At 42.4% G+C, this 13,391-nt stretch overlaps 1 protein-coding gene across 1 annotated transcript in view; it reads right to left on the bottom strand.

The window, feature by feature from the left end:
- The window catches only part of THOC2 (THO complex subunit 2), a gene marked incomplete at both ends in the record, with an annotated part of 127,295 nt that extends 114,665 nt beyond the window's left edge, over window positions 1-12,630 (bottom strand). Inside the window, 1 exon segment of the mRNA XM_080718494.1 lies at window positions 12,560-12,630. Within this exon segment, the coding sequence (XP_080574620.1) occupies window positions 12,560-12,630 (71 nt within the window).
- Window positions 12,631-13,391: the final 761 nt, after the last annotated feature.

The following is a 13,391-nucleotide window of genomic DNA, read 5'->3' as shown; positions in this document are numbered from 1 at the left end:
GTGAGACCCTGTTTCAAAATAAAGAATAAAAAATAGGGCTGGGGGTGTCACTCAGAGGTAGAATGCCCCTGGTCCCATCCCCATACCTCAAAAAATGAATAAATAAATAAATAAATAATAAGTGTTGGAGAGAACTGAGCGTTGGTAGCACACTGCTTGTAATCCCAGTACTTCGAGACAGGAGGATGGTGGGTTCACAGACAGCCCCAGCTACTTAGTGAGGCCCTCTGAAACTTAGCAAGACCCTGTTTCAAAGAAATAATACTAAAAACAGGGCTGTAGACCTTAGAGGTAGAATGCGCTGGGTTCCTTCCCCAGTATTACCAAAAAAAAAAAAAATAATAATAAGTGTTGGGGAGGATATGAAGAAACTGAACTCCTGTGTACTGTCAATGGGAATGTAAAATGATGCAGCCACTAAAGGAAAAAAGCAAGAGAGTCTGTCCTCAGAAACTTTAAAAAGAGTTGGGCATGGTTTTCTATGCCTGTAATCCCAGTACTTGGGAGGCTGAGAAAGGAGGATCCCAGGTTCGAAGCCAGCCCCAGCAACTTAGTGAGATCCTGTTTTCAATTAAAAACAAAAAATGGAGCCAGGCATGGTGGCACATGCTTGTAATCTCAGCATTTGGGAGGCTGAGACAGGAGGATCTGGGTTTGCGAACAGCCTCAGCTACTTAGTGAGGCCCTTTGCAACTCAGAGAGACCCTGTCTCAAAATAAAGAATAAAAAATAGGGCTGGTGGTGCAGCTCGGAGGTAGAATGTTCCTGGGTTCAATCACAGCACCACACACCCCCAAAAAAATTTAAAAAGAACTATCATATTTGCTGGGCATGATCACACACACATGTAATCCCAGTACCTGGAAGGCTGAGACAGGTGTATCTCAGGTTCAAGGACAGCATCAGCAACATAGCATGACTCTCAGCAACTAAATGAGACCCTGTTTCAAAATGAAAAGGGCTAGGGGTATAGCTTGGAGGTAGAACATCGCCGGGTTCAATTATCAATACCAAAAAAATTATTTTTATTTGCAGTACTTGTGATGGAATCCAGGGACATTCTACCTCCAAGCTATATCCCCAGCCCTATTTTTTACTCTTTATTTTGAAACAGGGTCTGAGTTGTAAAGGGCCTCACAAAGCAGCTGAAGCTGTTCGCAAACTGTGATCCTCCTGTCTCAGCCCCCAAATGCTGGGATTACAAGCGTGCACCACCATGCCCAATCCAAAAAGAAACTTTTAAAGAAGTACTATCATATTAGGATGGTCTTGGGTTCCATCCCCAGCACCACACAAAAAAAAGTACCACCATATGATCTAGTTATCCCACTTCTGGTTATCTGTCCAAAATAACTGAAATCAGGATTTCAAAGAGACATCAGCATCCCAATGTTCACTGAAGCATTATTCTGAATAATCAAAGGAACAGAAACAGATCGATAAACATAGCTAAAAAATGTGGTTTGAATGCATATGTGTATATATATAAATATGCATGCAATGATCATTCATCCATAAAAAGGAAACCCTGCAGTCGCAGAAAGACAAACACTGAACAATTCCACTTATATGCAGTATCTATAGTCAAACTCATAGAATCAGAAAACTAGCGACTGGGGAAAGGAGAAAGCAGGAATTGCTATTTAATGGGTATAAAGTTTCGGTCATGCCAGATGAAAAAGATCTAGAATTATCATGTATAATACTGTTCTTACAGTTAATAAATTGTACTGCTCATTTAAAATGTGTTAAGAAAGTAGATCTCAGCTGGGCGTGGTGGCACACGCAGGAGGCTAAGACAGGAGGATCACGGTTCGCAACCAGCCTCAGCTACTTAGTGAGGCCCTCTGCAACTTAGTGAGACCCTGTTTCAAAGTAAAGAATAAAAAATAGGGCTGAGGGTGTAGCTCAGAGGTAGAATGCCCCTGGGTTCCATCCCCAGGACCACACACACACAAAAAAAGTAGATCTCATGTTACTTGCTTTTGGCTAGAGGTATAGCTCAGTGGCAGAATATATGCTTAGCATGCAAGAGGCCCTGGGTTCAATCCCCTAGCATCAGGGGAAGAGTGACCATGAAGTAAACATGATAAGTTGCTTTTGATCCCCCTCTCCCTTGCCTCTCTTCCTTCCTCAGGGAAATCACCACCCTAGGGTCTATGCTTGCTTATGGCTCTAGATAGTGTTCTTTCTTTCCCGCTTCCCTTCCCTTCTCTTCTTTCCTTCGTCACTCCTTCCCTCTTCCTCTCCTTCCTTCCTTCTCCTCTCCCCCCCTTAGAATCACACAATTCTAATTTTTAACTGTATCCACCTCAGATTTTATCCAACCCAAAATCATATTTAAAACTGCCTAGTAGAGCCAAGCGGAATGGCACATGCTTGTAATCCCAGTACTCAGGAGGCTGAGACAGGAGGCTCACAGGTTCTTGGCCAGCCTCAGCTACTTAGTGAGACCCTCCACAACTAAGTTAGACCCTGTTTTAAAAATAAAGAGTAAACTGGGCGTGGTGGCTCACGCTTGTAATCCCAGCATTTGGGAGGCTGAGACCGGAGGACGCGGTTCTCGGTTCTCGGACAGCCTCAGCTACTTAGTGAGGCCCTCCGCAACTTAGTGAGACCCTGTTTCAAAATAATGAATAAAAAAAATAGGGCAGGGGCTGTAGCTCGGAGGTCGAATGCCCCCTAAATTCCATCCCCAGACCTGAAAATAAATAAATAAAGAGTAAAATATAGGGCTGAGGGTTTAGCTCAGAGATGAATGCCCCTGGGTTCAATCTCTAGTAACACCAAAAAAAAAAAAAAAAAAAAAAAAAAATGCCCAGTGGAGTTTATGACTTGGATGCCTAGTAGACATGACTGATTAAAATTAAAAAACCTACCCCTAAAACCTTGGTCTTCTCCCTGTAACTGGCAGTGATGTCAACGTTAGGTCTAAATAAATAGTATCACAGTTCAAAATAATCACAATATCAAAAAAATTACTATTAATTTTGGCAAGTCCTGAACCCTGAGTTGCAATTGTAGCACAATTGCAGAGCACTTGTGTAGCATGGGTAAGGCCCTAGGTTTGATATCTAGCACCCCAAAACCCAAACAATCCTGAGACCTTAGAGCATATCCTTCCCCCCCGCCTCAGTACTGGGGATAAAAACCAGGGGCATTTTACCTCTGAGCTATACCCCCAGCCCTATTTTTTATTCTTTATTTTGAAACAGGATCTCACTGAGTTTCAAAGGGCCTCCCTAAATATCTGAGGCTGGCCACGAACCGCAATCCTCCTGTCTCAGCCTCCCAAATGCTGGGATTACAAGCATGCGTCCCCATGCCCGGCTCAAAATATCCTTTTTTAAGAAGATGTCTTTTCAATAGTCTGTGATGAAATAAAGCTTGTGTAAAAAAATTATGCCACGTATCAAAATACTATGATTGTCCACAGGAAAAGCATTTGTGCTGTTAATTCTTTGAATTATAAACTGAACTATCAGTTGGGCATGGTTTGTGGATAGCCTCAGCTACTTAGTGATGCCCTCCGCAACTTAGTGAGACCCTGTTTCAAATTAAAAAGAATAAAAAATAGGTCAGGGGGTGTAACTCAGAGGTCGAATGCCCCTTGGTTACATCCCTAGACCCACAAAAAATAAAATAAAATAAAATAAAATAAAATATAAACTGAACTATCGAGCTAGGCATAGTGGCAGTACTTGGGAGGCTGAGACAGGAAGATCCTAAGTACAAGGACAGCCTCAGCAAGTAGTGAGACTAATCAACCTAAAAAAGACCCTATTTCAAAAATAAAAATAAATAAAAAAATAGGGCTGAAGGTCTAGCTTAGAGGTAGAATGCCCTGGGTTTGATCTCCAGTACCACCCAAAAAATAATTGTTTCTGCTACCATGGGATTAACTACTTCCCAATTCACAGAATTTCCTGATTAGCTCAGTGATATTAAAGAATGCATTTTCAGCCAGGCGTAGTGGCGCACGCTTGTAATCCCCGCACTTGGGAGTCAGAGACAGGAGGATCACGCACAGGTTCGAAGCCAGCCGTGCTGGCTTAAAGAGACCCTGTTTCCAAATAAAAATTATAAAAGTAGCCCAGAGGTAGAAGGGCTTCCAGGAACCCCAGTACCACCAAAAAAAAAAGTGCATTTTCAATATTATACAATAAAGTGTGTCAATATTCAAAAGAACTGCATAATTCAGTGAACCAAATGTTTCTAACTGACCAAAGCAAAATAATTAACTCCAAGTGAAATAGAAACAAATGGATTTTAATAAGTACAGAAGTTCACTAATATGATTTGAGAATTAGATGTAGCAACACAACTCTCAAGAAACTGCTACTGGGGTGAGAAGGAGGCTACACCTGGGGATATCCACCTGGACACAGTTGCAAAGTTTATTTTGAAAAAGGGAAAGGCCTCTCTTAGTTGTCCTGGATTCTCAGGGAACCTCTGTGGCCTTCTGCTTTATTCTGAGTGTTGTGTTTCTCTTTTATTAGAGGGAAGCACTGTAGAAATTTGTTTTTCCTCTTAGCAAGTTATTAGGAGGAGGATGGGCCACATATTTGGCAGAAGTCACCATTCAGCCTGGACTTCTAGCTGCCTTAATAGAAGTATACAAGTCACTTGGGTAGTGAGCTGTAAAGCATACAGAACAAAAAGAATACCCGTTTTATTTCGTTCTGCAGTACTGGGAGTTGAATCCAGAGGTATTCTACCTCCAAGCTACACCCCTAGCCTTACTTTTTATTCTTTATTTGCAAACAGGGTCTCACTAAGTTGCTGAGGGCCTCACAAGTAACTGAGGCTGACCAAGAACTGCAATCCTCCTATCTCACCCTCCCAAGTACTGAGATTACAAGCAGGCGCCACCATGCCCAGCTGGGATACCTGTTTTCAATTGAAGACTTTATCATTAAGGAATCTTTAAGAACTGATATCAAAATTTTAGTGCCACATGGCTATGATTCACTAGTTTTCTGGTTGGATAAGATTCTTACTTTTTATTGTAATTTATGTGCTCCTCTGCCCCCTAGCTAAGGCCATTCCTTCCACAGGGTTGGCTTTTGAATTAAAATATATGATTTTGCTTCTGTATAGTGTATGTGTACATACCTGTTTTAGGCAACTTTAGTGTTTTTGGTTGGTTTCTTGTATCTTAGTAGCTGCTGATAAAGTTAAAAGGCCCTTTTAAAAATGAGTAATTCAGTGAAGCATGGTGTAATCCTAGTACTTGGGAGGCTGAAACAGAAGGCTCACAACTTCCCAACCTCAGAAACCTAATGAGACAATTTCAAAGCAAAAAATAAAAAGTGTAGTTCAGCAGCAGAATGTACTGGGGTTCACTCCTCTGTACCACAAAAAAAGTCTTACAAATTATAGTAGGTCTTAAAAAAATGAATGCACATATTAGTTTCTGACTTGTCAAAATCTAGCTATCCATTTTCTAGTCTATGAAAAAAAAATTTTTTTTTTTTTTGGTGGTACTGGGGGTGGAACCCAGAGGCTTTCTACCTCCGGGCTATACTCCCAGACCTTTTTTATTTTTTATTTGGAAACAGGGTCTCACTAGGTTACTGAGAGCCTCAATAAGTAGCTGAGGCTGGCTTCGAACCCGTGCAATCCTCCTGTCTCAGCCTCCCAAGCGCGGGGATTACAAGCGTGCGCCACCACGCCTGGCTGAAACAAATTTTAAGACTTAAAGAATCTGCTTATATATCACAACTAAGGCTAAATGTGATTAGACATTACCACTACCCACAGAGAGATTTTCTACTTTGCAGATTACCTATGACCTTGCAGCTCACTTCGGTGCCTTTCATTTTCAATACTTCATTATCAGGATGAGCAGGGTGAGGTTGTCCACGTAAACAGAGTAAACTTTTGCTTGTCCACAATTCACTTGTATATATCATATTTTTTTTTTTTTGGTGGCACTGGGGGTGGAACCCAGGGGCTTTTCTACCTCCAGGCTATACTCCCAAACCTATTTTATACTTTATTTGAAAACAGGGTCTCACTAAGTTGCTGAAAGCCTAAGTACCTGAGGCTGGCTTTGAATCTGTACAATCCTCCTGTCTCAGCTTCCAAGCGCTGGAATTACAGGCGTGTGCCACCACGCCCAGCTCATAAAATTATTTTAAAAGCCAAATAAAAAGTCAACAGGAAGCAATTGCTACTAAATTAAATCTGCACAAGTTTAAAAATCTCATTTAGTTATACATTTTTAACTACCTCCCATTAAATAATTCTTCAATAGCTAGTAGAGAGGATTTAAAATGTTCCTAGCATGACAAATTGATAAATACCTGAGGTAGTGGATGTGCCAATTGCCCTGATTTGATCATTACATATTGTATGCATTTACTGAAATATCCAATGTATCCCATAGGTGCATACAATTACTGTATCAATTAAAATTAGAAAAAATATATACATTTATATATGGTGATACTGGGGATTGGATGCAGAGGTATTCTATTTTTGAGCTATACCCACAGCCCAATTTTTTTTTTACTTTGAATGGGGTCTCACTAGCTGAGCATGGTGGCACACGCTTGTAATCTCAGCATTTGGGAGGCTGAAACAGGAGGATCAGGGTTCACAGACAGCCTCAGCTATTTAGTGAGGCCCTTTGCAACTCAGTAAGACTGTTTCAAAATAAAGAATAAATAATAGGGCTGGGGATATAACTTGGAGGTAGAAAGTCCCTGGGTTCCATCCCTAGTACTAAAAAAAAAAAGAATAAAAAATAGGGCTGGGATTGTAGCTTCAAGGTAGAATGCCCCTCGGTTCTATCCCCAGTACCGCAAAAAAAAATAAAATAAAATAAAATAAAAATAAAAAACGGTCTCACTAAGTTGCTGAGGTTGGCTGTGAACCTAAAATCCTCCTGTCTCAGCCTACCAAGTACTAGGATTATAAGTGTGCAAGACCATGCTGGGCTAGAAAAATATTTTAAAAAAGAAAAAAATAACTCTTCCAAGGACATCTTACAAGTAGTAAAATGATTTAAGTTTGAGCCCAAGTATTTTCAAGCACTTTCCTGGAGAACTAGACAGGTTTTCCAAGAGTTTGAGAACACTAGTTAAGCTTCTACTTTCACAAAATGTTTAACCTACCACAAGCTTATCTGGAACATAAAATCAAAATTAATCCTCCTTCCACCAGGCAACATAGAAATAATATCTGCTTTGGAGTAGCATCAAAGAATATCTTAAAAATGCCTGCCATCTAGCTCTTTTGTTGATAGTAAATGTATAAAATGAAGTATCAAAATTACTTCAATATTTACTATGAAGTCTTTTTTATTCATTCAGTGGTACCTAGTGAGATGGATGAGTTTCACTACTTGCTGAGGCTGTCCTCAAGCCTGTGATCCTCCTCCTGTCTGAGCCCCCCAAGTACTATTATCACAGGCATGTACTACCATGCCCTCCCGGCTACCATGAAATTTTTAAACAACTTCCTCTTGTGATTCTCATTGCCCCTAAAGGTTCAATTCCCTTTAAAATGTAAGAACATCATGTCTTTGACAGAAGAATTTGCCACAGTCAAATAAACTCATTTTCCCCTTTGTACTCAGTCAACAAAAATACAAGGTCAAATACTCCTTCTAGAAAAAAAATAAAATTAAAAAAAATTCCTCTTGCTGGGCATGGTGGTACACACTTGTACAAATCCCAGTACTTGGGAGGATGAGACAGGAGAATCACAAGTTCAGAGCCAGCCTCAGCAACTTAGTGAGACCCTACTTCAAAATAGAAAGTAAGCTGGGCGTGATGGTGCATGCTTGTAATCCCAGCATTTGGGAGGCTGAGAAAGGAGAATCCAGGTTCGCAGACAGCCTCAGCTACTTAGTGAGGCACTCTGCAACTCAGTGAGACCGTGTTTCAAAATAAAGAATAAAAACTAGGGCTGGGGGTGTTGCTAGGAGATAGAATGCCCCTGGGTTCCATCCCTAGTACCACACACACAAAAAAAAGAATTCTTCAGATAAACAGATATTATTCAACAAATGAAAGTATTTCAAAATTAGACCAAGTATGGACATGAGGTGAGCATATATAAATATAAATAGTCCACTAAGATTGTTTCTGTGACAAAGAAATGTTAAAGTCACTGTGTTAATGATTCATATGAAAAAGAGAATCATCCACTGGATCTACTGGTACATGCAAGTTTAATCATGGGCAAGTATGATGCTAACATGAAGTCATCACCACTGATATGTTAATTCCAAAATTAAGGTGATAAAATCCATATCTTGCATATGTGCAAGATTTGGAAGAGTTTGTACTCAGATGTGAAATTTGTAAGATGTAGGTCTAAGAATGCTTAAATATACTTTGGTAGTCCTCTTTTGCTTTCTTCTGATACTTCTTAGAAAAGATCATTTTAGAAGTTTTATACGAGAAACCAGACATAGTGGCGCACACTTCTAATCCCAGTACTTGGAAAGCTAAGACAGGAGGAATAGCCAGCCTCAGCTACTTAGGGAGGCACTCCGCAACTTAGTGAGATCCTGTTTCAAATTTAAAAAAAAAAAAAAATGGACTATAGGGGTGTAGCTCAGAGATAGAATGCCCCTAGATTCAATCCCCAGCACCACAAAAAAGACATGTTATACTTATCATTAAAAAGATAATTGATCAATTGTCTCTAGAAATAGGATAGATATGGGATAAATGGACCATTCTAACAGACAAAATACAATTTTACTTTCCTGCATAATTATGTAAGAAAGCTTATTCTTCAAAACCAAGACCTTCTATCTAATAGAGTTGCTTTTCAGGGGCACAATTAAGAATCTGCCCTCTGTGAAAGTTATGCCCCATATATCTCATGTTGCTTTTAACACTATGACACTGAGGTTGATTACAACTCCCAGAATAGATTTATGCTGGTAAGATATGACCAACAAGCCGTGCCCAATGGCGCATGCCTATAATTCCAGCTACTGGGGAACCTGAGGCAGGAGGATTGTCCAGTTTGAGGCCAACCTGGGAAACTTAATGAAACTTAATGAAATTTTTTTAAAATGCAAAGGTCTGGGAATGTAATGTATCTCAGTGGACAAGCACTCCTAGGTTCAATTTCAAGTTGGAAATAGGAGGAAATGACAGACAAGAAATGAACAATCTCATGAAATACATCATACATTTTTGTGTGTGTATGGTACTGGGGTTGGAACCCAGGAGCATTCTACCTCCAAGCTACAAACACCCTGCTATCATACTGTTTTTTTGTGTGTGTGGGTTTGGGAATCGAACCCAGGGGCATTTGACCTCCAAGCTACACCCCCTGCCCTATTTTTTATTCTTTATTTTGAAACTGGGTCTCACTGAGTTGCAGAGGGCCTCACTAAGTAGCTGAGGCTGTCTGAGAACCACGATCCTCCAGGTCTCAGCCTCCCAAATGCTGGGATTACAAGCGTGCGCCACCACGCCCGGCTTTATCATACATTTTTAAAAAGATAATCTTCTAGTCAGGCATGGTGGCGCCCGCTTGTAATCCCAGCATCTGGGAGGCTGAGAAAGAAGTATTGCAGTTCACAGACAGCCTCAGCTACTTAGTAAAGCCCTGTTTCAAAATAAAAAATAAAGGCCGGGTGTGGTGGCGCACACCTGTAATCCCCGCGCTTGGGAGGCTAAAACAGGAGGATCGCACAGGTTCAAAGCCAGCCTCAGCTACTTAGTGAGGCTCTCAGCAACTTAGTGAGACCCTGTTTCCAAAAATAGGTCTGGGAGTATAGCCTGGAGGTAGAAAGCCTCTGGGTTCCATCCCCAGTACCACCAAAAAATAAATACATAATAAAAAATAGGGCTAGGGGTATAGCTCAGAGGTTGAATGCCCCTGGAGTCCATCCCCAGCACTGCATAAAACACAATATAAAAAATTTTTAAAAATAAAGGAAACCCCCAATTTTATTGGTTTTTGTTTTGTTTTTTGTTTTTCAGTACTTGGAATGGAACCCAGGGGCATTCTACCTCCGAGGTACACCCCCAGCCCTATTTTTTATTCTTTATTTTGAAACAGGGTCTTACTGAGTTGCAGAGGGCCTCACTAAGTAGCTGAGGCTGTCTGCGAACCATGATCCTCTTGTCTCAGCCTCCCAAATGCTGGGATTACAAGCATGCACCACCACGCCTGGCTAAAACCCACCCAATTTTAAATACTGATCACACCCCAATGCCAAAATTATAAATTTCATTAATAATTTTGTTGCATTCTACCTTCATTAACTTTTCATTTCCTATTTTATATTTAAGAGCCTGTTTTCAAACAAAAGGAAAAATATTTTTGTAGTATTATTTACAACAGCATTTTTTCTAATAGAATGAAAATGCTAACATCTATCTTTAGCAAGATACAAAAACTCCGTTAAGCTAGGAAAAGAGGTCAAATAAAGGGAAAGAGGTCAAATAAATGAAAGGTAAGGCCAGGCATGGTGGAGCAGGCTTGTAATCCCAGCATTTAGGAGGCTGAGACAGGAGGAATACAGTTCACGGACAGTCTCAACTACTTAGTGAGGCCCTTTGCAACTCAGTGAGACCCTGTTTCAAAATAAAAAATTTAAAAATAGGGCTGGGGGTGTATCTCAGAGGTAGAACGCCCATGGGTTCCATCCCTAGTACTGCAAAAAAATAAAATAAATAAAATGAAAGCTAGGTACTGGATGGTCATGTTTTTGACAAATATTTGTTATACAATTTTATAAATTAGTTTCATATAACAGAATGCAATTATAAAAATAATAGTAGCAGGAAGGATGAAACTGAGCAATCTAGTAACAGCCCCTCAATTAGTAGCTTTAATCAGTTTTGGCGGGGATTATTCAAAGACAGATGAAGATGATGGTCTGGTTTGGTTACTTATCACTCGGCCTTTCCTGCACACAAGAGACCTGACAGCTTCTGGATAACTGATACATGCAATGGTTTGAAAAACGTCCCTAACAGTTAAAAGTTACAGTTTGTCAAATGGAATTCTCTATTGTCAAGTACTGTAAGCATATGCTGAAGAAAAGGGGAGTTGTTGAACCAAGAGAAATATGAGGCATAGTCCCCATCCTTCAAGGCCTCTCAATTCACTAGAGTAAATACACATGAAGGAGTCAAAGACCAATTAATTGCGAACCTGAGTGGTATAAACTTTAACTGCAAGAGCTGTCCCAAGAAGTTTAAATATCTAAAGGCTGGAATAATATTACTTTTAATAGCTATCACTTGAGCACTTACTATAAGCCAAGTGCTTTACAGGCATTATTTAGTCTTCACAACAATCCTTTGAGTAGAGTACTTATTATTCCCAATTTACTCAAGGGGAAACAGTCGAAGTGGTTAAGGAACTTACCCAAGGTCACTCAGCTAGTTAAGTGGCTAAGACAGCCGCTTATTCAGGCAATCCAATTCTAGCTCACACTGTTAAGTTTCATAAAGCAGTGCGGGGGTTGAGGGGGAGAGTAAGCCTTGCAGGTTGGCAATATTACAAAGGCAAGATCGGGCAACGCTTAGTTCTGAGTAACAGAGTTCCAAAGATTCTTATCTTACCTACCAGCAACCGTAAACTGGTGGGGGGTGGGGGGGGGAGCAAAATGCTTAGCGGGAGTTAATATCCTACGGAGTTTTAGCTTCAAAAGCAATTCGGAGAAGGAAAATTAGAGCTAAATTCGTTTTTAAATCCACGGTTTCGCTGCTTAAACGATTATCGGGAGAGGAGCGCAGAAGGAAACCGCGGGCATGGCAACACTGTTTTCTGCACTACGGAAAAGAAAAATAAGTTGTGCGAGTAAAGGAAACGTGTTATCCAAGGTACTCAAAGAGCTTGGAGAGTTGCCAGAACTAGTTACAGTCCCACGACAAAACGCAACATTTAATGACTGAAGTTGAATCTGACCGAAATAGCTCTAAGGTTGAAAAGACGGGAGCAAAATGTCAGTAGGTCTTCGGGGAGAGCCGCAATCGGCCACACTTGCCCATGGCCGGCGGCGCTGCGCAAGGCCAGGGCAGCGGAGCCGGCACCCGTCGGACCAGAGGTGCCAAGCGGAGCTCTTTCCGACGCCAAGCTGCTCCGCAGCGAGCCCAGAAACCGGGCAGAGTCCCGGACGGCTCGCCCACCTGGGACTCCAAGCAAAGGTGTCAGACTCCAAACTGGTAGCAGAGTAAAATAAATAGGACAGAGAGAAATGGAAAGTCTCTTGTCACTCCGGCGCACCCCAGTACAGAAAAAGAAGGCAAGTGAGCTCCAGCGGAACGGGGGACAAAAAAAAGGCACGGAGCGGGAGCGCGGGGAGCCACGGAGGCAGGGCAGGAGTGCTGCCCAGGGACTAGAGAAGGCCGGGCTGCTGGGAGCCGCAGGGGCTTGGGGACCACCTGGGGGAGAAGAAGGTGGCCGGCGGTCACCGGCAGCTCCTCCTGGAGTTCTGAACTCCTAGCCAACCTCCCCGCCTGCCTCCCCGGTGGGGGAGGGGGCCAGGCCCAGCCTCCCCCGCGCTGCCAAGTGCGATCGGCACCTCGGCCCGGCCGGGCCTGGGCCCGCCTCCCACCCCGACACTCACAATTCGCCTCTCCCAGATTTCTCCCAGTTCTTTATCCACTCTGCGGGAACCACCACAGTCGCGGCCGCCATCTTCCCCTCGCTAGTAACAGAAGCCCGGATGTGTAGCACGCGAGCGAGGGGTCAAAGGGGAGTACCGCCCACGGGGAATGCCGGGAGCCGCAAGTTCGGTTTTCGAGTTCCCGCCCCACCTTCCTCCACACCCTGCGGAAGCCGCGGCTGCTCGACCAACGAAGTGATAGACACCCTCGAGCCCCTCGGAAGAGGGACCGCGCTGGCCGCGCCCTCCTGGGCCTTCACCCAGGCTTTCCGGTAGAACAGAAAAAAATGACACCCACGGGTGAACTCCTAGCACTTACCTGCTTCTGCAAGACCACTGGTTCGAACATGTAATTTTCCAGCACCCAGTTTGTGCTAAACACTAACGATAAACAATAAGTAAGACACGATGCCTGCCGTCAAGAGCCAACAGTCTAAGAAAGATTAAAATTGGGGGCGCACACTTATAACCCCAGTACTTGGGAGGCTGAGACAAGAGGATCACAGGCTCCAGTGGAAGCAGATAACAGTACACTATTTTTTGTTCTTGTTTTTGCAGAACTGCGGCATGAACCTAGGGGTATTCTTCCTCCACCCCCATACCTATTTTTTTGTTCTTTATTTGGAAACAGGCTCTCACTAAGTTGCTGAGAGCCTCACTAAATAGCTGAGGCTGGCCTCGAAGCAGCGATCCACCTGTGGGATCCTCCTGTCTCAGCCTCCCAAGTACTGGGACTACAAGCATGTGCCACCATGCCGGGCTACAATACACCTCTTCTAACTGCTAACATAAA

The sequence above is a fragment of the Muscardinus avellanarius genome (assembly GCF_963383645.1).
Source record: "Muscardinus avellanarius genome assembly, chromosome: X".
NCBI lineage: Eukaryota > Metazoa > Chordata > Mammalia > Rodentia > Gliridae > Muscardinus > Muscardinus avellanarius.
The sequence above is the reverse complement of the archived record's forward strand: the minus strand, read 5'-3'. Positions and strand labels throughout refer to the sequence as shown.